This window comes from Parasteatoda tepidariorum, chromosome 11 (genome assembly GCF_982258835.1).
Source record: "Parasteatoda tepidariorum strain Cologne lab strain chromosome 11, Ptep-v5.0, whole genome shotgun sequence".
Classification (NCBI taxonomy): Eukaryota; Metazoa; Arthropoda; class Arachnida; order Araneae; family Theridiidae; genus Parasteatoda; species Parasteatoda tepidariorum.
The window spans coordinates 79,253,435-79,278,289 of record NC_141765.1 but is presented as its reverse complement, the minus strand read 5'-3'; the positions used below and the strand labels follow the sequence as shown (position 1 = coordinate 79,278,289).

The following is a 24,855-nucleotide window of genomic DNA, read 5'->3' as shown; positions in this document are numbered from 1 at the left end:
TTACTTCAAACTCACCAGAATTACTTAATATCATTAATATCTTATGAAATACAGGAGATTTGAGCTTAGAAATTATTTCTTTCTTTCATTCAAAACAAAATTATCCGTTTGAAAATATCGCCTCGCCAAATAAGCTGTAGTAAGCAGCTGATGATTTATCTCCCTGTTGATTAGGCAATGCTCAGTTCGCTAGCTCAGGTGATCGAAAATTCGCACTATTCATAAATTGTGAGTGATATTATCCAGACTTTTAATTGAAATAAAATTTTATTATTAGGAGGGGGAAGACACAGAAAGTAATCTCAAGCAAAAATACTACATTTCTTGGCACAAATTTTTTTTATTGAATTATACAACTAATTGAGAAATAAACAATAACTACACACATATTTATTAAATTTTCATGTTGAAGTATTTTTTTCAAATATTGTCTTAGGAACAAAATATTTCGTTTTCAAACTCTTAGAGGTTGCACTACTGTTTTCCATTTCTTGTAATTGCCTTTCAAGCCTTTCTTCTTCAAAGCTTAATTTTTTAGTAGGTGTATATTTATCTGATATTAGTCCCTCAATATTATATCCAATTACTCCAATAATGATTGATACAGGCAAAGTTATATAAGGAGCATAACTCCTCATAAGAGCATAAATTACTGGTAACATCTTCAGCACAACTTGCACCAAGAAAAAACTAAAATGATGAAATAGAAATTTATTTAATTCAAAAAACATAAAACTGCAATTTTAAACTAAATTCAGTAATTTTGTCTCAGGATAAATAATAAGGAAGGATACAAAAGAGTTATAGAATGCAAAACAGTTAGGATTTTCTTTCAGGGTTGGCTAATTTAAAAGTTTTTTTTTTTTTTTTTTTAAAACTAAGCCTGTTTCGTTCTCAGTTTTTCTTTTTTTAATATTTCATATGATTAAATTTTTTATTGTTTATAAAAATTCTTTCAGTTTGATAGTAACAAATCTGCAATTTTTAAATGTTTATGCAGAAATGGTTCCTCTCAAAAATATTTATGTTAAACAGGGTTGGTATTTCATCCAGTTAAAACTTATTTTACTCAGAACATGGAAGAAACTGGAAAAAATCAGAAGAAACTAAAAACGACCAATACAATAGTCTAACGTTAATTGTCATATTATAAGAATTACTCAAATTTAAAGTAATAAAATTTAATATAGTAATAGAAAGCTTAAAGTATTTTATTAACTTTTTTTAATTATTTATTTATTAGTTTTTTGGAAAATTTTGCAAAATACATATCGTATTATTTAAGAGTTGATTATAAAAATCAGTACGCTATTTGTAATTAAGAATTCAATATGTGTTTTTAGTAGCATGTGATTTGAAAATTTAATAATTTAGAAAGTTTGAAAAACAAATCAGGTAAAAAATGAAGAATTTTAAAAATATGCATGTTAGCAAAACAGCACTTCATCAGGGGACACACTGTCTGCCAGGGTTAAAGCTGAGTCTAAAAATTCATTAGCGAAAAAGCTAAAATCTGAAAAAAAGTTTTAGCAAAATGCTAAAATGTCATTAGGCTTATAAAATTACTTTATATCAAACAAGTACTGTAAGTTATCTGACAAAGAATAGCTTAATGTACAAGAATATCAAAAAGAATACCTATAACAAAAAAAAAAAAAAAACATTTATTATTTATCAAAACATTTTGGTTTATAATTAACAATCTTCCTTTCTTTCATGTTTGCCCATTTTACAAATGCTTCTTGAAAGTTAAATGCACTTTCAGAGCCCTCAATATTAATCATTAACAAATTGTTTACATGGTTGATTAACAACCTGTTTCGAATATTAGTTTTAATCAAATTAAGGCAGCTAAAGCTCCTTTCCAAGTCAACAGTGTGCATTGGTATTCTTGCACAATACTCTATAACACGTTTCACGATCACGTTTGATCACGTTTTTTTCGTGAACGCTAGCGTCATGGTTCTTCTTGCGAAAGATATTTAGATTTTTTCTCCTTGTTCGATCAAGTTTTTTTCATGGATGTTAGCGTCATGGTTTTTCGCGGAAGCTTTTTTTTTAAATGGAATTTAGTAAAATCCTTTAGCAAAAATGCGAAAATGCTTTGTTGAATTTTAGCATTTTTTAGGGGTTTTTTCGCATTTTGCGAAAAAAGCTACCGTAGCGGAAACCCTGCTGTCTGCCAACATACAGGAGCCTTTCTGTCGGCAATGGTAATACCAAAATCTGACTGTGCCCCAAGGCCCCATAATGGATTAACAAAATACGAACAAGCATTTAAAAATCAAAAATTGAAATGTAAATGCAATGAAAAATTAATAAAATACAAACACAATTCAAAAGTACATAGAGTCTTTATTTTTCTTATAAGTGGGTATTTCATCATTAGGTCTTACTCTATGTACTTGTATGTATGTATATATTTCTATACATATATATATATATATATATATATATATATATATATATATATATATATATATATATATATATATATATATATATATATATATATATATATATATTGTTTGTGTGCATTGCATTGGTTAATATATTTTGACAAGCATGAAAGTAATTTTAAAGAGGAAAACATTGTTTCAGTTTAACATTTTTTAAGGACATTTATAGGGACTTTTAATTCGGCTCTAATTGTATGTTTATAATGAGTTTGAAATAACTAGACTTCCGCTATTGCTCCATTTTTTATTTTAGGGAAATACACATTTTTTCCATTTAACAGAGCAATGTTATACGAAAAATAACAAAATGAAAAACCTTTTTTTCGTATTTCTAGCCTATCAATACAGAAAAATGAAAAACAGACATAATTTTCTTTTATTATCAAAAAATCCCTTATATCCTTTAAAAATTTCCTTTTATTATCCAGTGTAAGAGCTCTAATTTTATGTTTATAATTGTTGAGGATCAAATTCAGTTATTACATGATATTACACATTTTGATAAATTTTTACTGTGTTATGTGAACTCTTTCAAAACACAAAGGGCCCTTTTCTGTGAGGAAGCATCCTGCCCTTTTTTATTCCTTGGGAGAACTCTGCTAACGTCGACATTGACCTTCCCCATGCTTTGAACTATCTGTATGGCAAACTTCATTGCTTTTAGTTGGATGGTTTAGAATAAAGGGCAAGGCTGGAAAATTTATCTGGTGGCCACTGGCCTCTAGAGGTAAATTCAACAGTGCCCACTTTCTTGTGTTTTAAGTACCTTAATGATTCTGCTTCTAAATTGTTATAAAAGAAGTATTTCTATTAGTTTAAAAAGCTTTTTATAAATATAAGATATTATTATAAAAAATATTATATTATATATGTTACGGTAAATGTGATTAATCCAGTGATTACATATAATGACCGGTAATTATGTATAATCATCACGAAATTTGGTAACTATGATAAATTTTTGAAAATTTATCAAATTAACCGGTTTGTTTGCATAATTGCCAATTCGTGATGGTAAATGTGATAAAAGTCCCTAACTTTACAAAAATTCGTTCAGTTTGTGCAACTGCTTGGCTTGTGAAGAAAATGGAATTTAATAAAATGTAAAAGAATTTGTGAAGAAAAATTTATTTTGCTTGAGGATGTTTCAGATCTAGCAATATCACTTCTAGAATGCGTTAGAAAGACAGCTCTTTTTGGAAGTCAGATACATCAGCGATGTGTTTGTAAGGGACAATGTAAGTCTGATAAGTGCAAATGTAAAAAATCTGTCAAACTTGGTAATTCTAAATGTCATAACAGTCTAATATGCTTAAATAAGTAAACTTAAAATATTTAGTAATTAATAGTAATAGCATTTAACGCTATTCGAAAAAAAAAAAATTCCTACTAGAATATGGGCTTGGTTTGTTTTTTTAATATGTAACTGCAGTTTTTTTTTATGTGCAACTGTTTTGTACAAGTTTATGTAAATTGTATTTTTTTCATTTCACTACAACTGTCAGTCCCTTATTCAAATTTCGTTCAGGCTAAATAAATGTATGTGACTTCAAATAACCATTTATTGACTTTTTAATAGTAAAATATAAATATTGTAATTCGTGGTCTCTTACACCGTAGTGTCCAACAAAAAAAAAATCTTTCTGAGTAGTAACTACTAAAAAAAAACTGCACTCTATTCTACTGGTCCAATCAGTCATGATATTTATCACATTTACCATTACGAGTCGGGAATTATGCAAACAAACTGGTTAATCTGAGAAAATTTTCAAAAATTTTTCTTATTTACCAAATTTAGTGGTGATTATGCATAATTACTGGTTATTAAATATAATCACCAGCTTATTACTTATACCGTAACATATATAATAATATTGTAACATATCATGTTTTAAGGAAAAATAATAACTAAAAAGAAAACGGAAAAAGAATATATGATAGGTTCTATTTTAGACTTCTCATAATCAATTTTAAACTTCTGTATCAGAATGAAATATAATAACCAACTCTGGAAAATTAAACCTCTTAATTAAACATGAAATATTAAGGATAGAATTTCTGCTACTGCTGCTCTCAGCATTATATATACCCGTATCCTTTCATTGTTCATTATTTCTTTAATATTTTTTAATTTTACTTTTGACTTGCCTTTTTTCATTTCTACTTTTTCAGATAAATCTTATCTTTCAATCATTGCCATTTTTTTAATTTCATTTTAGAAATTTTTTGTTTGTTTGGAAATATTACTTTTATATGCTATTTTTATCATTCCCTTTCCCACTTTATTTTCATTGGGCAAAGGTGAGCTAAAGACAAATAGTGCACACGCCTCATTATTCCTGATTCATCTTTTAGCAAAGAAACAAAATTGAGGTGTTTCTATTTGTCAATAATTAATTCTACTTTATGGTCTCAATAAAAAACAAGTTTAGCCATATCAAAAAGAAGGTGAAACAAACTGTGAATAAAAAGGGGTAGAAAAAGAGAAAGAATAATATAGCAGATGATAATGAAGAAATGAAATCCATTCATTAAAATAGATTTAAAATAAAAATCAGTATCCAATCTAACTTAGTACAATATTTTCAATTTCTAAATCTATTTATTTTCAAAAAGGTTAATTAAACATTTTAATGCACAGTAAAATATTAGAAAGATAAAATATAGAAATATGAAATATAGATATTTCAATGTACAGAGTTTGTATTTTATTTTGAAATAAACTAATTAACTAGAGCTGATTTGTTAATAATAAAATGAAATTATGGTAAAACCTATTTGGGTTTTTTCAGATTGAGATATACCACCTTGATACTCAGATTGAGACATACATATCAATCCTGCTTAACATTTAGGAATGCTTCTTTTTTTTAATGGAAAACTAAAGTACAGACCAAAAGAATGCTCTTTTTGTTGACCACATATTTTGACATCTTATTATTGAAATCAATATCCAGTATTATAAATGACATGAAAAACTATAGAACACTCGAATCATTAGAATAATCTAGTCATAATATTAAATAAGTGTATTTGCTTATAACAACAAGCTCATTATGCCCTTAATTTATCTGCTATTAAGCTATTATGAATTGCCACTATAACATTGCTGTGAACTCACCATACTGTGATCTTGTGATATTACATCCATTTTTGTTCACATAACAGGAGTTCCAACAATATTATTCATCTGTATACTTCAAATATATTCCACACAAAAAAATACACGTTATTAAAAGAAAAAAGTATAACACTAAGTTTCTATCATATTATAGGACTAATAAATTTATTTAGAATAAGAAGCCTTATTTTAAAAATACAGAGAACACATAAAAACTCAGGAAAAAAAATTCCTTGAATTTTTCATGCTGATTTTATCAAATTTTCAGTCATGTCTTATTCTTATACATAAAATATATTAAAAAACAATTATTTAAAGTATGAAATCAGTAATTCTTTTTTTAAGAATTATTTAGATCCATTTTTTTTTTTTTTTTGGAAAAAATATTGGAAAAAACTCGAAAGAATTCTTTTTTTCTGATTTGTTTTAGTATTTTCTTTCTTCCTTTTTCCAAACATAAAAAATTCTCTAACTTTTCTCAGTTCAACATTGAATAGGACAGATCATTTAGCTAAGATTGTGTTTACGAGATAAAGGCAAAAAAAATATGAAGATTAGATTTTTATCAAAAGAAAATTTGGATATGACTGTTGTTTTATTTAAAAGCAAAAGGCACTCATATTTTAAAACAGCATACAATTTAAGAGAAGATGTCAGTATTGGTCAAAAAAAAGTTGCCAAATTTAGGAGTCAACCAGATAATGGCAAGCAAAAAAAACAAAATATCACAGAAAGGGATCAATTCGTAGGGTATAACACATAGCTTACCTTGGAGAATCACGATAAACATGTATTATTTTAATAATTGTTGCAACTACAATACTGTATGTGGCATCTTAGGGATATTTCCATATTGTGATCTGCCACGCCAACTACAATCACCAATCTGATTTTATACAGGAATAGTTTAAAAAAAAAATAATAATAAGTAAATGTTTGCCTAAGGGTGACTATGAGTTGGTCCCTTTCTGTAATTTCTTTTTAGTCTCATGGGGGCAGTTGCCCAGAATTTGGGGAGATTTCCGTGTCATGATATGTGGCAGAATAATCGTTAAGTCTTGGCAACTTTTTGGCAGCGGCCCGCAAGAAACTAAAGAAAAAACATCGCAGAAAGGGACCAACTCAAAAATTATAACTCGTAGCCAGCCCCGGGCAAACATCTACAAGTTTTTTTTTTTTTTAAATGTGCAAGTTTAAAATCTATTTGGCACCTTAGTGATTGTAGTTGGCGTGACAGATCATGATAAGGAAATATTCCCGGAAGTTGCCAAGACCTAGAAATTATTCTGCCACAGATCACGATATCGAAATCTCCCCAGCATCTTGGCGATGATAGTTGGCATGAAATTGAAAATATCCTGAAATCAAAATTCCTACAAAGTAGCGAATTACCATGCAAAGAGGATCTTAAACAAAAAAGAAGTGCAAAATTATTGACACATTAATGAAAAACGTATAAGGGTTCGCATTTTAATAGGATGCGCTATAAAAAAAATTTAAGCATATTATGATTTGAATCAACTCATCAACAGTATCTGTGGATTGAATTATCTCATCAACAACAAGCCATATTCTTGTTCACTTTACAAGCTGGTTCATAACAGGTGTGATAAATAATTATTTTTTTAAAATAGTTGGATTAGATAATTTTTACTCCTTCATTTAATTAATTGAGCAAACTAAATCCCCATAGGCTAATTCTTTCAGAAATGTTAAATTAATAAATCAGTTTTAATGCATTGAGGTAAGTAGTGAATTGACAGTAAATTTTTGTATTATTTTATAGTTGGAGTATAAAAAAATTACCTCTCAACTGAAAATGAACAGAAATGAGCAAACTTTCCTAATTTTCTCCAAAGGTTAAAATCATCAAACATGAATTTTAATTGTATTTAATAAATTTAGAAAATATGTCCGGCATAAACATAAAACGACTGGTTTGTTGATTTTTTGAACATTTTTCGGATGAATTATTGATAGAGGGAAGTTGACTATTTCTGTGCAAGTCAAGAACTTTGTCACGTTAGTCCTATGCATATCTATTTACGAACGGCAATAAGCCTCCTTCATGTTTATTAATTGTTCTGATTACTTATATTTTTGGCAACATCATGAGGAATTGAAATTTGTTTCCGGTTTATTATTTTGCTTTTGTAATTTGATAAATGTATTTAAATATATGAGATTTTATTCGTTTTGCTAGAAGTTTACCTGAAGAAAAATCATAGGAAACAACTTCAAACTTTAGCTCAATGGCGGTCTTGCCTCGGCGGATAATTAAGGTAATTTGCTTGTTTGTTTCAAGTTGTGTGATAAACTTTTTAATTCCAGAAGTATATTGTTCTTAATCTGTATGATTTAATAGGACATCAAGAAACTAATTGTTTTTCGTGAGAATTTTTATTCGATTTTGGTATGATTCTATAAAGCGGCATAAATCAGGTTGAGAAAAAGACGGGCTAAGTATCTATTTAATCGGGAAGAATTATCAGCAAAAAAGAATTTTCATATATATTGAAGTTCACTCTAAGTTATAAAAGTTATTTTATTGTGTCTAAGTGAATATGACGCAGAATGATTTCCTTCTTGACTTTATAGCAAATCCGAAACAGGATGCAGAGATTTTGTAAAGACTCTTAAATCCCCTTAATCTCTTGAACTTTGAGCAACCATCTCTTGAGAGCCTATTCCTTCAAGACAGTAAGATCTTAATCTTTTTGACCACCTATGCCTTATAACTTGGGCTTGGATGTGTACATGTATAACACTTTTTGGCAGAATAAATATTTAACAAAATGCCTGATTATTCTTTCAAAAATATTTTTCTATATTTTCTTAAATGTTCATATCAGAAATAAAAATTTAATCCTGAGAAATTAAATTTTATGAAAGTCGTGCATTTAAAATTGGATTTCTTAGGTATGATTTCTTTGAAATTTTGATTTTCGTAAAAGTAATTCTTCTAAATTTTATTTCTGTAAAATTTTGTTATTGAAGAAAAATATAAAATTATTGTTTTTAAATAGATGAAAAAAATTGTATACCTTGCAATTCTAATTTTTTTTTTTACTTGACTGTTACTGGATAAAGTAATAATCAGAAGTTATTTTTGGGGGGAGATTTCTGAAGCGTGATCCGTGGCAGGATAATCGCCAAATCTTGGCAACTTCCTAGCAGGGGCTCACGAGAAACTAAAAAAACATCACAGAAAGGGACCAAGTTGAAAGGTATAACTCAGTCGTTCCCAGAGAAACATCTACATGTTTTTTTTCCTTACGAAAATTTGCAAGTTTAAAATCTATTTGGCGCCTTGTCGATTGTAGTTTGTGCAATGACAGATCGCGATATGGAAATATCCCATTTTTTGCTTGAACAGTCTTTTGATAAGCGAATTTTACAAAGTCCAAATTTTCGATCACTCTCCTATCCTAACTATTGGGACAATATTTTCCATATTGCAGCTACATCCTTTACTTTTAGGGTCCGAAATCTAATGCGTGAGAAAAAAATATATATTTATGTAGAAAAAGTATGTTTTGTGTCTGATTTTGCTATATAAAATATTTTCTGCTTCTGCAGTAAATAATTAGCATTTTTGAGGTCATCTATTTAAACCATTAATCCTTGTTGACACTGACCTAATGTGAAAAATCTAATCCCGAAACCCCAGTTCAAAGTATTGACCACAAGTTGAAGAGTGATATCTTCATAAATTTTTCTTTATCTTTTTTATTGTGCTTTATTGCACCAGCTATTAATTTACACTCTGGTGTGAGATTTTTACAATGTTTTCATAATTCATTCAACCACAATCTATTTAGGCATTCCGTCAGTCCATAGCGTATGAAAGCCCCAATCATTTTACATGTTTCATGAAGTACTTGCGAATCCACATGTGCGTCAACTGGGCTGGTTCCGGTGAGATTATTACACTCTCATATGCAACTTGCTGCATTTATCAAGGTATTCTCAATTTCTGGCTCCATTTTCCACCCTCTGATATTGAACTGAAAAATCTCTCGAGCGTTTTATAATGGCTAATATAATCAAGAATAGAGTTCTTTGTCGGAAACTAGTTATTTTATCATGATCGTGTAAAGTCTTTGAAAATTATTTTGAATTTTGTTAATGTAAATAGTGCTTGAAAAATTTTTTTGAGTGCTTTAAAAGTACTTAAAAGGTGCTTATTTTTTGTTGAAAGATTTGGCCACGCACCCTGTTTTGTTATGTTTTATGAGAAGTAATTAATTAAATGTGTGATTAGAAACTATTGTAATCAAAAAAATGGAATTGTCAAAAAATGGGGGGGGGGGGACATGCTTAAATTTGCTATGAAATCAACATGAATAATGAAATGTAGAGCAATGACTGCCTAAAAAAATGGTTGAAAAATAACTTATTACATTGAGATTAGTATTAACAAAGCACATCAAAAAGTGATTATATTAATGTGTGATTTAAAACTCTCGCATATTAATAATTGGAGGATTCCAGGATTTTAAAATCATGTTGAAAAGCATAGAAATAATTGCCTTAAAAAATAATTTAAATTTATTATAAAATTGGTATGAAAAAAGTAGGTCTAAAAGTGATAAATTAAATGCATTCACGAATCATAATATGATATTAAATGTATGTTAAAATCAGGTTTATAAAAACCGTGTAGAAATTGGTAGTTATAACTGCAAAAGAATTTATCGCAAAAATGATTCTATTTATAATGAAATCGGCAAAAATAATGCAAGTCAAAAAGTGATTACTCAAACTTAAAATGCATATATCATATAAAAATTTTGTATTTTTTAAAATTCATGCAGAATTCAACAGTAATTACTACAAAAAAAAGCTTTTGATAAACAACATAGATATACTATAGAATCTGTGCAAAAGTCACGTGTGACCAGGTTGTGCACCCCTTATTTATTTGACATGAATTAACTAGTTACCTTAGTCTGGAATACTCCCCCAGTACATATCTGGTACTCTGGGGATAAGCTGGGTCGTGCTTTGATCTTCAAGGGTAATAGAGGCGATCAGACCGCATTCACTAGATTCATCAGTGGTCACATAAAGTGCATGAGGTACGAACAACAGCGAAAAGTCTATCCCACCTGCAACAAATGTTTCTCCTGTGCAGCCAGCCCGGCCCACCTCCTTAGCTGTGTGGATTTTATAAAGGAGGATTTTCTGCGCGACCCGGTATTGTTTTGTTATTTCCTGAGGGTGAATGGACTCATGGACCTGGTCTAGCTCCACTAGACCAGTGGGGATGAGAAACAACAACAACAACAGCAGTTACCTTAGTGATCACTTGACCTCTTTGAACAATAAGACAAAAACAACCAATCATCAAAAAAGTTGTGAAAGAAAATGTAAAGAAATTATGCATCCGTGGTTCTTTTAACTCTGGTTCCACGCGGCACACATTTATATTCATGATGAATTTAAATTTTGAAATCTAATCTGGTGTTGCTCCCATAAAACCTATTTTAAACTGCAACACACTGTTAGTTTCCATCTTGAATTCAAGCGTAAGCCTCATGGCTATATCTTGTTCAAATTTTCAAATGTTAATAAAATATTTTTTCAATAAAGTTAATTCAATAAAGAATGGTCCATGTCACCAAATTTATACTTTTATAGTTGTCTGATACCACATGCCTTTTTCCAATTCCTAATATTAGTTCACACTCTCCCTATATATATTTATATATCTTGTTCAAATTTTCAGGTGTTAATAAAATAGTTTTTATTCATCCACTCAAGTTCAATTACATTTTTTTAAACTTTTAGTGAATGACACTTGATGTTAATACAGTTTTTTTTCTTCAAATATTCATTAATTAATTAAACTTAATTAATTTTACTTTTATGTGGACATTTTTAATTATTTAATAAAAAAGTAAGTAAAATAAAAAATTTCTTTTTTGACCTAAGTAGGAAACTTTTTTTATATTATACTTGTTTCTTTTAAATCTTGTTTTGAGTGTAATTATAATTTCTAACCTAATGTACATCAAACAAATTGAAGATGCATTTGTGAAGAAGGATTTAAAGGATACATAAATAAGACCCTAAGAAACAAAATTTCAAAATTTAGCTTAATTTTTGCTTGAGTTCTATTTTCAAGGAAATTAAATTTTTGACATAGTAGGCTTTAATTTTTTAACACATCACTGATGTCCAAACAAATATTATGTTTATTTTTTTCATACTGTAATTAATTTCATACTGTAGTTAATTTATTGACAATGCAATATATATTTAATAACATTTTCAGGAAACTCAACGTTTAATGGCTGAACCTGTTCCTGGAATCAGCGCTATTCCTGATGAAAGCAATGCTCGTTATTTCCATGTTGTTGTTGCGGGGCCTGAAGAAGTATGTACCTTGTTAATTGTTTGTTTTAACCTATTCTAACACCTTTAAGAATTTCGGTGCAAATTTGTTTTAGCATTTTGTCCTTTTTTTAGTTGAAGTATGCCATCCCTTTTTGCCTTAAGAATCAAATGATTCGTTGATCTGAAGCCACTCAGACCATGAAAAAGTAATTCTTATTATCCACAAACATGCAAAATTGTTACTAACCATCTGTGAATGTGCTCACTATTCACCTCTCTTAAATAGCTAAAAAATTTAATTTTTAACCAATGAAATATGCCCATAGAAATTACACTAAAGCACCACTTTTTTGTTATTAATCCGTAATATTTATTTTTTTGAATCTTCATTATTTTTATATGAAAGCTCAGTGGTTGGGCACTTTGTGAAGAACTGGGGGATTTGATTCCCAGCTTCAGATCGATGTATCCCAGCTTGTCCAGGAAGTAAAGGTAGTCCATGCTACATGCTGACCACATTTCCATCATCTGCCATTGATTGTGAAATTATGGAGTCTTGTCTTCTATGACCCCATGGTCTATATGGAGCTGTTACCAAAATGTTTTACGTTTATTATTTTTCTACACCAGATTAATTATAAACAGGGTGCATATCTTTTTTAAAAAGTGCTTATTTTTGATTTACGTTTTTTAAGAGCTCTTAAAGGTGCTTTTTTTATTCAGGGTTTCTATAAAGTGCTTAATTTTTTATCTTTTAGAAGGAGAATTTTTTTTTTTTTTTTTTTTTGCTGTGTTGATTGCCATTTTAAATTACAAAAACTGTATAATTTTCACAATTTTCTCTGCTATATTTTTCAGAAACAAGCTATTTTATCATGATATGTAAAGTTCTTGAAAATGTTTTTTAATTTTATTGATTTTGTGTTTTTAAATGATTGGAAAAAATAATTTTTATTACTGCAGAGATCCTTATTATGATTTTTTTTTTTTTTTTGGAAAGTGATTAAAAATAGTTTTTTGTGCTTAAAATGTACTTAAAAGATGCTTATTTTTTCTTGAAAAATCTGGCTATGCACCCTGATAAATATTGAAGTTTGCTTCAGAGGGAACAACCCAGTAGAAAAGTAAGAACATTGTGATGATTTTTTTTTTATATCCGTTGTTGAACAGCTGACCCTATTTTTTGGGTTTACGACTACTTATGTTCAACTCCGTAGCCTTGTAATTTTGAACCAATCCAGAAGACAAGGAAACTCCTGGATCAGTACCCCCAGAGATATTGATTTGTTATGGAAATATGGAAGACTTTGTGACTCAACAGATTTAACCTGCATCAGTCACCATTTAATACATGGGGAGTCTTCGGCCGATGGGGATTGAACCCACGATCTCTTGGCCACGTCACGGTCCCAGTGCCCTACCAACCAGACTATCCCGGCACATTGCAATGATTGTAATTAACTTAATAAATTTTATTTTATTGTACATATTTTAATCTTCATTTTTTTATGTTGCAAATACAAGAATTTAAAAAAGTACCACTTATATAATGCAATTTTTATCACTTATCTCTTAAATTACCCTTACCTTGCTATATTTAGAAGTTTAAAAAAAAATCATCCAACTTTGATTCTGCTTCATTTTTTTTTTTTAAATGCATGAATGTAGTTTTCATTGCACATAGGATTTTTAGATAATAATTTTTTTCACAAAATGGCTATGTCTTGAAAAAACTTTAAAAAAGGACATAAATAAGTTATAATTTCATAACACCCAATTAAATAAATCCCTATGTGCAAAGAAAATCATGTTTATTGTGAACGTTGTGTCAAAATTTGAAGTAAATCAGTTGAAAATTGTACTAGTTAGAGATACAGCATAGTTTTGAGTTAATCGCATTTAAATTTTTGTGATCAATAATCTATGTAGACACATAAAATTTTGCTACTATTTATGTTTAAATACCATTAATTCTTTTTCTTACATAATTTAAACAAATTTCATTAAAATAGTTTAAATAATAATTTTCTAAAATGTTTTGATAGGAGTGAGCAAATCTATTGATCAACATAGCTCACTAGTTCACTTGATCATGCTTGTCACAGTATGTCTTGCGTGATGCACTTTACTCAACAATTATTGATCTTATATTTTTAAGGAAATCAATTCAATATTTTGATACAATAATCTTAACCTTTTCACGTGAGCTCAAAAATTAGAAATCTAGATCCTCTGGTGGGCTCTTTCTGAGACTGGGGGATGAACTCATGAAAGGGAACCACTAATCCTTAAGGCAAGTCAAGTGATGAGTGTTAAACATCCCCGAGAGTTTTATTCTCCCTTTGTTATTCTAAACGTCATTTGCTATCTTTTACACCACCACAGTGTGGGATAATAGAAATACCAATGGTGGAGGATTCTCATTTTTTTTTTAAGACAACTGAAAAAGCGCGGGAAAACTTCTTTGGTAGTTTTGTACGATTCAGTACAAAAAACTACATACTGACACACTGACATGCTGACTATTTATAGTGTTTTACAAACATTCAGAATTAGTGTGGTGTGTCACAATTTCCTCATTTTATTTATTTTTTTAAAATTCTATATTTTCTTCTTTTTTTTATTTAACGGCTGGTACTGAACTTTCGTTCTTCACCTCGGAAGATGCCGAAAGTGTTGCTCATGTAACGTTACACTCAGTGGGCACCTGTGAACCTAAGTCATGAAGGCGAGCAACATTACCCACGCCACACTGCCACAAATAACCGTTCATAGGGTTGGCCACATCACACACAACAGAGGACACATAAGGAGAAACATCCACACCCATAGCGGGATTCGAACCTGCAGTCAGGCATGCTAACATTCTATTTTAAATTCTATAAACAACACATAATCCTAACCATAGTTTCGAAAAACTATTCATTACGCTAGCTATTAAAAATTATGCACGCACAAATAAAAAAAAAAAAGAAAACTATAGATTACAATGACAATATCTATTCTAAACTATATTAACAATTAAAATCTTCATCATGTGAGTAATTTTATTGAATTTTTTATCCTTCTCACATTTGATTTCTATTAAAGATTATTTAAAAAGTTTTTTTTTTCTCAATCTATCGTCATCATCTATCATATCGTATTTTTCATTATATATTTAATTTAAAATTATTGTAATTGTGGTATGTCCTTGCTCACTGTTTTACATTAATACTTTCAATGTATTATTATGAAACATTTAAACTTTTTACTGTTTAAAATGTAGAAATATTATTGCACAATTGAGGAATAGTTAAAAAAAACTTTGTTCTTTGGGATATTGTTTCAACAGGTAATTTAGTTTTTGAAAATCTCAGTTTGGTTTCACGATCGATATTTATATCAGTTATTAAAGTTATATCTATTTTTATAAGCTTTTTGATGCCATATTAAAACGATTGGTTATTTATATGTTTCCACAAAAAATAAAAAAGCTAATGAGGTGTACAGTGATCATAAACAATCTTTTATTGATTTAAAAAACGTCAGAAATTTCGAAGATCAAAGGGGAAAGCTCGGTTTATATCCATTTTTCACATAAATAACGCATAGATTGTCCTCTCTTGCATTTTGAGGATTACTATGTTTTAAGTGTGAAATCAGTTCTTCTTGAGAGTTATTATGCATTGAAATTGGATCATAATGTGGAAAAACCCTTTTGTTCGTGAGTAAAATCGATTTTTCTTTGAATAAATTTTTATATGCATAAAGAGTTATTTTTCGTGGTCTTAATTTAGTTAATTATAAATATCTATATTATATATTATAATTATCAATATTTTACATTATAAATATTTGTAACATCGCTGAAAATTTAACATCTCATCGAAAGATTATACATATTGGGAAAGATCATAATTAGTTATTATGTCTTATTTTTGTAGACAGCTCTCTTGAGGGCATTTCACAGATACACAACATTAGCATAACAATTTCTTTCTCAAAATTTTATTGTAAGTTTTTATATTATCTTCAAAATGTAATTTGGTGTATTTAACGCAAATGTGAAATATAACAAAGCAGGATATTAAGTTTCATCAAAGTTTTGAGAAACAAATATTTAGTTTTATGTTTCGCACAACTTTGTTTTAAATTTGCTTTCAATAAATTTCTTTATTCTTTGAAAAGCTTTTTTTTTTTTTAGAATATATCTGACTTTCTAGTGTCTAACTTCTAATGGCTATTAAGCTTATGTTATAAAGAAAAATCATGTTAAGTCACCAAGACCAACGAAAAAAATATAATTTTGAGGCGAGAATCTAAGGGCACTGAATTATGAACAACCCGTATAACAAGAATTATGTTGCAAATCTTACAAAACAAATATAAGAGTATCGAAAATTCAAAAGTATTCTCAAAAATATTGATGAACATTACATTAAAAAAAAAAACAATACTTCTTCCTTCATTAATAATTTTAAAGTAACAATGACTTCGTTATTCAAAACAGAAATTGAAATCAAAGTTTTAAAAAAGTTCCTATTTATTTAGAAGATAGGTGGGAAATGTAAAGAAACTTTTCGAAGGTAGGTGGGAAAAGTAAAGAAACTTTTCTTCCCTTAACTTAAAAAGGAGAGACCTCCCGTAGTGACTGAAACAATAAAACACACACCCCTGTAACTTGATCCTTTCTCTTAGCTGTGGAGGAGATTCCTTCCCCTATTCTACTCTGAAAGTGTCACATGCCCACCGGAGGACCCCAAGGTCAGATGTGACAACTGCTGTCACAGCCCACGGGAAAAGGTTAAAAGGATAAATTTTCAAAAACATTCTATACTTTTGTTTTAAAAAAATTTCTGTGTTGTTCCCTTTTAAACCATTAAAATGAAGTCTGTATATTAACCTAATTTTATTATGCGTATTTGAAAATAAATCTCTTGCGTTGACCCTATTTCCATTAAGACTTCAATAACAGTTCTTAAATTGCAAAATTTTGATATATTGAATTGATGGACAGTTAAAAAATTATTCAAAAGTGATTAAAGTACAGCTATTTTATCTATTCTACTCATTTTCATGAGTAATCTTATGAAGAAAAAGGAACTTGATCTAAATTTTTTATAATTACATTTGCTAAGTGCCATATTTTATTATTTATTTACTATTTTAAATTAAATGAAATTTTGTATGATGGAGATAAGTTGTTAAAAAATTTTTTTAGTTGCTCAAAAATCTGGATTGTTCTGGGGTTTAAAAAGTTTGGAGAATTGTAGATTTTAGGTATTTAAGTTATTTGTGAAGTTGAAGTTATAGACCCAAAACTATTTTATAAAAAATGCACAACTCTATCCTAAACCAAATTGGCCTATAGCTTGTTTTTTCAGAAGTTGTTTTACCAATTTCCACATGGTTTTTAAAGTTTTGATATTTCAATCCATTATTACGACCCGTGAATATCAAGAAGTGCTATTAAGTAATTTTTTTTCTGACAATTAAATTTTCAATTCGCTTTGTTTTGTCATTAACTTTTTTTATAATCATTATGACAAATTTCTATTTGGTTTTTAAATTGTTGATATTTTTAATAGAATTCTATAACAACATGTGAAATTTGAATCATGCCAGGGCTCGAAAAACTGCCCGTCCTCGGCGGTCAAAAATTCCCTGCGGACAACAATTTCTCTAATCTGACGTCCGCGCGGACGGCCATTTTCCCGTTTATGTTCGTGATACATTTTCAATTTTTGTTATCTTACAAGAGTTTAGCGCCTCACATCTAAAATGACCCTCTAATCTAGAAATACAGCAACATACTGCGTATGGTAGAATTGATGTTTTCTCTGTCTGGGAGTACTGTAGCGGTTGAAAGGGGATTTTCAGCAATGAACTTACAAAAAAACACATTACGTACAGGTCTTAAACAAGAGGCATTAAACGCAATTTTGAACATCTACCTAAATGCATAACCCCTTTCAGATTTCTGTGCAAAAACCTCTGTAAATCATTGGCTTGATTGTGGAACTGGCAAACGTCATATTTAATTCATTTAAAAAAAACGCAGTACCCTCAGATAAATTGACTTTTGTCATTTAAATTATTTCATAGAAATAAATACTAGGTTACTATTAGTAAACTAGTATTTCTCTTATTACTGTATAATGTAATCCTAGTAACTACTAATTCATTCTGCAATTTATATAAATGTTTGTAATAAATAAGAGGAAATTATGTTTTTATTTATTCAGAAGAAACGGGTTAGTTTCAAAAGAGGACGGATACATTGTTGGACATGCCGTCCTCGGGGACAGGTAAAATTTCTGAGTTTTTTGGAGCCCTGAATCATGCACTTCAATACTTGACATACTCAATATTTCAAAATTTTTAAATACATAATTACTGGATTTTGAATCACACAGTTAAGTCATTTCTTTCTTAAGAGGCGCTATATTCTGGAAGATTTTTCCGTAAATTCATGTTGTCTTATCAACATCAATTTACTTTAGCTAAAATATTATAAATATTTACTCTACATGAGATCTCACATAACTGAAGAATCTTGCTGGCAATGTGTCAGCAGAAGAAAGAAAAAATTATCAAATGAAATTTTTGTAGATCAACTAAAATCAGTGATTACAAAAATGACTGATTTTTCAGCTCCTGAGAGTAACAAAAAATTCTCAATATTTCCTATATTCTAACCATTGTTAAATATCTTTGAACTTCAAAAAAATGTAGCACTATGTCACCCCATTTTATTCAATGCCTCCCAATTCACAAATCTGTATTTATGCCAAACATTTTAAAATTGGCTAATTTTTTTATAAAACTCTAATAGATTTATTGTGTGTCTTATGAAAAATATTTGTTTATTTTTTAGTCTCCTTTTGAAGGTGGAGTTTTTAAATTAGAATTATTTTTACCTGAGGAATATCCTATGTCAGCTCCGAAAGTAAGGTTTATGACCAAAATATATCATCCTAATATTGATAAATTAGGCCGTATATGTCTAGATATTTTAAAAGGTAAGATTTAGAAGGTAATGTTTATTTTAATAATAAAAACTATGTGAACACTTTTTGTATTAAATTATAAACATGTATGTGCACAGTCAAATCCTGATATCTCAAACTTGAAAGGAGAGAAAAAAATTCAAAATATATAAAATTCAAGCTCTCGAAAGACATTATTAACAGTAAGATAAAGATAATTATTTTTTTACATACCTTTTTAAGAAGTAATATATTTGTTTTAAAAAAATATATACACTACGCACAAAGAAATAGTATTGGGAAAAAGGATTCCAAAGTTGTTAGCTTTAGAGAAGATGTTATTTCATCAATTATACTTAAGTGAACAATTGCTTTAAATTTGTTCTCTGATTGTATTTTGATCAATAGTATATGTATTTAAATTTTGTTTGTTAGTCACTATGAGCAGATGGCTCTTAAAAATTTCCACTTTTACAAATGTTTTAGAATAATTTAGGACATTTTCAGTAATGATTTAAGATAACTCAATTGCAAAACAGTACTGGCATACTTCCGCATTTCGTTTCATTGTTCTCTTGTTGCAATAGTAAAGATTAGAAATTATTTTTTCGAAGCCACTCAAGATCGATCCCTTTTTACCAATATTTTATCAATCAATTTAAATCTACTCGCCTTATTCTGATTCTTACCTTAATTTTCTCTTTGTTCAAGCCCAATCACCCTAAAACATCAGTGATTCCATTTAAATGCTATGGCTTGACAAATATGCCAAAGATCATGAGCTGAACACTTCAACACTTAAGAAAAGTTATAACCTGTCCCCCGGAATGGGTAATTTTTCTTCACAAAAATAAAAAATGAGAGTCAGCAATCTTAAATTGTCTTGTTAATAAAGAGCTATTTCATTTTCACTAAGTTTCAATTGTCTCGCAGTGGATTGTAAAGGCTTGGTTCCCAGTAGAACACCGAAGTCAAGCATCACTGACTGCCGACAGTAAACGGGTGGGTGACAACTTTGATCAGCCTGCGTATGGACTGAGGATGTGCAGTATTGGCCCACCTTATACCAGGGTTTGAAAAAACCAGGATATTTTAGAAGAAACCTAACCCGCCTGGGTTTTATTTAAAAAACCCGGTTGAAATCGGGTTTTATTTGATAAACTCAGGGGAAATTGGGTTTTTCATTTAGTGGTCATAAACTTTAAGTTTTACTGTGTAAATATTTTTATTTATTAAAAAGTTTAGTATAAGCTTGGAAATAGAAATAAATCTAAAATGTTATTTTAATTTTGTTTTATGTATTTTATATTAAGTTTAAATAATGCATTATCACTAATACGTATTTGAATCTTTATTGTTAAATACATAACGTTTCACAATTTTTAACCCAAGCATTACAAAATATAAATGCAGTAATATAAAAGGAACAACTTTATTAATCTTTTTTTTTTCACACACATTTATTTACTACATTTATTAAACATATATATATATATATATATATATATATATATATATATATATATATATATATATATATATATATATATATATATATATATATATATCAGGGTTCATTCTAGACTAAAAAAAGGGCAGGGTGCTAAAAATTGAAAAGGGCACTATACTTTTAAAAAAAAGGGCAGCAAGTTCAAAAAAGGACATTGTATTTTATAAAAAGGGCAAATATCTTACCCTTCTTTGCATAGTTAAAATGAATAATTGTATATAAGTTTATTTTTATCACTAATCACAATTATAATTATCAAATGTATAACTACAATTTTCCAAGGAAAAAAGGCTACAGTTTGAATTGAAAAATTTAAAAAAAAATTCAAACGAGGTTTTTTTCCTTTATCTCAATATTTCTTAGTTCACTAAAAATATATTTAAAATTTTACACATACCTTTGAAAGACCTGGGGAAACAACTGAAATTTTTCAGATATGATTTTCTTTCTCGAGTTGATGATTAGAATAACTATTTTCTGATAAAATATGAATATTAATCTTGAAAATAAACTTATTATGTATCTGGCTCTCCCTTATAAAAAAATAAAATAAACTGCGTTTTTAAGCTTAACTGTTGAAAACGAAGTTCTGAAGTATATACATAAAAAACAATATTTACAAAAAAAATTGCAAAATAAAATTCATACTTCCAGTCATTTTAAATAAAAAATACTGGAAGTTTTATACTTGAATTCAGTCGCAGCAATAATATCAAACTTACACGTTAATGGCAAATGTAGTAATATTTCTTTTAACATTAGTGTTCTAGTTTTTTTTATCAATAAACCTAATAATATATTTGTTGAAAATTAAAGTCGTTCAATTATTAGAATTCATTTGAAAATAAAAAAAACTAATACTTTTAAAAAAAGAAAAAATGCCATTTTTATCAAATCATGCAATACAAAAATTCATTTTAAAGATAAATTCTAATAAAAAAAAAACTTCAATGCTCGCAGAATGAAAGTAAGAAAAAAATTTGTGTTGAATTAAGTAATATAAATTCAAATTAAATATTTTAATTGAAGAAAACTTATAAGTTTTCAACAAAAACCTAAAATAAAAACAAAACTTATAGTTCAAAATAAAATTCAATACTTATTTGGTAATGTACTTTATTATTTCATTTTATTAATTCTTCGATTTTTTTTATATAGTAAACGTTATCTTTTTTTTTAATTTTTTTTATCGAAAATGATTACTTAAGCAACAAACAGTGAGCAGTTTAAAAATTCACGTTTTCCACCACTTATGAATTTCTCAGGTTGCTATCATATTGCATTTAAATTAAGGATTTAATGAGCATTTGGCACTTTAGTCAAAAATTCAGTTGGTTAAATGAGCAGTCAAATATTCCTCAGAATATTTCTTTAAAAATATATTTTTCTGAGTTTTTTTTTTTCTTCTTTTGAATTTGTATAGATATGATAAAAAATATAAAATTGTATTTTGACTATATTATAGTATTGTTTATTATAAGAAATAGTTTTAACATAAATTTCAAACATTTTAAAATCCATGTTTCTGCACATGGCTTGCAAATTTATCTTCTAGAAGACTAAGGGAAAAAAGAAAGTTGGAAAACTAGATTACTTTATTCTGAACCACAAGTTTTTGAATTACTGCTTTTTTTTTAAAAAAAAAAATTTTTTTTTTTAATCAGACAAATCTATTTCGTTATTTTTTCGATACTTCTAATTCTGAGAATTGAGAACGATTTTTTTTTTTTTTTTCATTTTTGCTTTTTTCTATTCTGCTTCAGAGCATTTCTGTTGACTTAGTTCTTTTTTCTTGACTTTTTCTGCTGCTTTTATTATAACGCAGCATTTTAACAGAACGTCTCATACTATTAATTTATTATCACTCTTTCCCTGTACTGTTATATGAATAACTGGAAATATAGAAAACTGATTTTCAGTGTTAAAAGTTTGTTTTAGGAACCAAGAACAATTTGTTTTTTCTGTTTTTCTTTTTCATTAACTTTTCTTTTTATAGGTATTTTTATTATGACACAGCATTTTTTTCAATGAACGTTATTAATAAACTTTTCTTAAAAAAAAAAAAATTCCTTTTTGCGTGTTGTAATAACATCGTAGTTACAAAATTTATTTTTACAAAATTAAATTTATGCTTAACTCAGCAAGAATAAAGTTTGTCGAATGTGAGATTTAAAATTCGCATATCGTAATGAAATTATAGGAATTTTTTATAGTACGTGGGAATGCATAGCAATAACTACCGAAAAAAAAATAGCTTAAAAGAAGAAAGAAAAGCAAAAAAAAGAAGGAAAAAAATTACTTAGATTTAAGATTAAATTGTCACAAATAAATTGCACCAAAAAGTGCTTATTGAAATTAATAAAAAATTCAGGATTTTCGAAATCACGTTACAAAGTGGAAATAAGTGTTTAACAAAATAATTTATATTTACGATGAATTCGAATTAAAGAAAGCGCGTTTACTATTGAATCTATTAAAATTGAACATGTCAAAACGCGATGACTCAAAAGTGCGATTAAAATTTTTTATTGTGATCAGTAGCTCTCGCGGACCGCACTTCAGTAATAGGCGGGCCGCAGGTTATGCACCCCTATGATAATTAATTGCAAGGAAAGGGTAAATAAGACTAAAGGAATTTACAGAGAAACAATAAAAAAATAATAGAAAATAAACTTTTTTATAGTTACGAAGTTGTTTAAAAAATTTATACAAATAAATTTGTGTGAAATCAAAATTAAATCCAAATTAATGTAAGAACATTTTTGAACACAAAAGCGCTACCGAAAGCTAGAAACGCTACCGTTGTTTTTTAACACAAAAACGCAATAAACAGTTAAAATATCCAATACATGAGCATCAATTAAAATGTTGATTATAGGAAAATAAGATTGCAATAAAGTGTTACAATAAAAATAAATTATGCAAAAAAGAAAAAAAAAACATTAAAAAAGGCATATTTTTAATATCAAATCACCCTAAAAAGAAACTAACAAATCAAAGTACAAGCAAAAAAAAAAAAAATAAAAAAAAAAATAAAGGATAAAATCGCATATTTTTGTCTGCTAAAAAATAAAATAAATTATCCTAAAATATGAAACAAAGCTGCAAGACAACGAAAAATAAACGGAGAAATTATTAATAAAAAATAAACAAACTAATAAATAAAAGAACTTCTCAAAAACTAAGTCATTCTAAAAAAATTTAATAAAAATACTACCCAATAATCTGCATTGAAGCGAAGTAAAATCGTACTTCATCAATTCATGAACTTTTGCAAGAAGAGAAGGAAAAAAAACCCGAAAAAAAAATAATAAAAATGCACTTAGTCAAGATTTTCTCTTACAAAAAAAAATTATTATAAATAAGATGGATAAATAGATAAAAAAAGAAGTATAAATTAAGATGTTAAAGAAACGAAATTAATAATAAATAACTAAAAAAAAGAAAATTGCTTTCATGATAAATACTAAATCAGCACAAAAAGTAATACTATATATTAAAAAAAAAAAAGAAATGTATATAACTTATCTGAAGTGTAAGAAACTAACGCTGGCACTGTTCAATTTTCTTAACCATTGAATGACCATGGAACAGCCTAAGTGATTCTCTCTTATAAATCACTGTCACTGTACTAATTATGCCCTGCCTAAAGGCGACGCCCCCTGAGTGGAGACTTACCACTGATTTTGCCAATTCAGATTTTTTTTATCTGGGTATGGATGCACCTAATAAAGATCGGTGTGGAAAAAAACTTTTTTTCCTTCTTAAATTTCAATTTCGAAAGGGGAAATGTCGCAAATTACGTTATCAAAAACGTACAAGTACGTTACAAGTAAAATTACGTTTTTCTATGACAATTCCATGACTTATCAAGTCTGGCGCGTACGGACCCTGTGATTAAGAGAAATAAAATAAAACAATTAAAGCAATTACAAATTATCATAAAGTAAATAAATAAGTTATTAAAAAAGATTCATTTGCGACCGCAGCACTTTTTATTGTATTTAAATTAACATTTTAAGTTTTAAGAAGAATCAAAATAAAAATTTGCTCATTATATTAAAATAAATTCAATTTACAATATTTACGACGCACGATCTTACAAACGCAGAGTTAGTAAAGCGATAACATTGATATTAAGAATAAATTAATAAATAAATAAAAAGCTGAAAAATATTAAATGAAAAAAGTTTGGTATTTAAATTAATCTATCTAATATTACTATGCATTGTCAAACCATGGTATGTGATATAGATCATAGCCGAAATTGCAATAAGCGCAAAAATAAAGACCAAATTTCTATAATAACGAGAAAAAAATAATTTAAGTAACAGTATAGAAGTGTCATATTTAAATATATGGAAAATACAACATAGAGTTATCGATCGGCTTGGTAATTGTGATAGTGTCGAATCAAACACCTCATTTGAAAAATATCGTCAAACAAACGAG

At 28.2% G+C, this 24,855-nt stretch overlaps 2 protein-coding genes across 2 annotated transcripts in view; one reads left to right on the top strand and one right to left on the bottom strand.

Moving 5' to 3' along the window:
* Positions 1–320: 320 nt before the first annotated feature.
* On the bottom strand, positions 321–7,568 carry LOC107439863 (small integral membrane protein 12). The gene is made up of 2 exons (XM_087154777.1): positions 7,387–7,568; positions 321–690 (listed from the first exon to the last, which is right to left on the bottom strand). Exons 1-2 carry the CDS (start codon positions 7,455–7,457, stop codon positions 402–404), a joined length of 360 nt encoding a protein of 119 aa, XP_087010903.1. The 5' UTR covers positions 7,458–7,568; the 3' UTR covers positions 321–401.
* Positions 7,569–7,677: 109 nt separating this feature from the next.
* LOC107439853 (ubiquitin-conjugating enzyme E2 N) overlaps positions 7,678–24,855 on the top strand; it is a 39,427-nt gene continuing 22,249 nt past the window's right edge. Inside the window, exons 1-3 of the mRNA XM_016052588.4 lie at positions 7,678–7,862; positions 11,861–11,962; positions 18,782–18,926. Coding sequence (XP_015908074.1) covers positions 7,833–7,862; positions 11,861–11,962; positions 18,782–18,926 — 277 coding nt within the window. The 5' untranslated portion in view covers positions 7,678–7,832. The remainder of the gene's footprint in view (positions 7,863–11,860; positions 11,963–18,781; positions 18,927–24,855) is intronic.

Excerpts from the sequence above, each read along its gene's own strand:
- LOC107439863 (XM_087154777.1), bottom strand. The coding sequence starts at position 7,457 with ATGTTTGATGATTTTAACCTTTGGAGAAAATTAGGAAAGTTTGCTCAT. Across the intron at positions 691-7,386 it reads TGTTCATTTTCAGTTGAGAG|TTTTTTCTTGGTGCAAGTTG; the intron begins GTAATTTTTTTA and ends TCATCATTTTAG.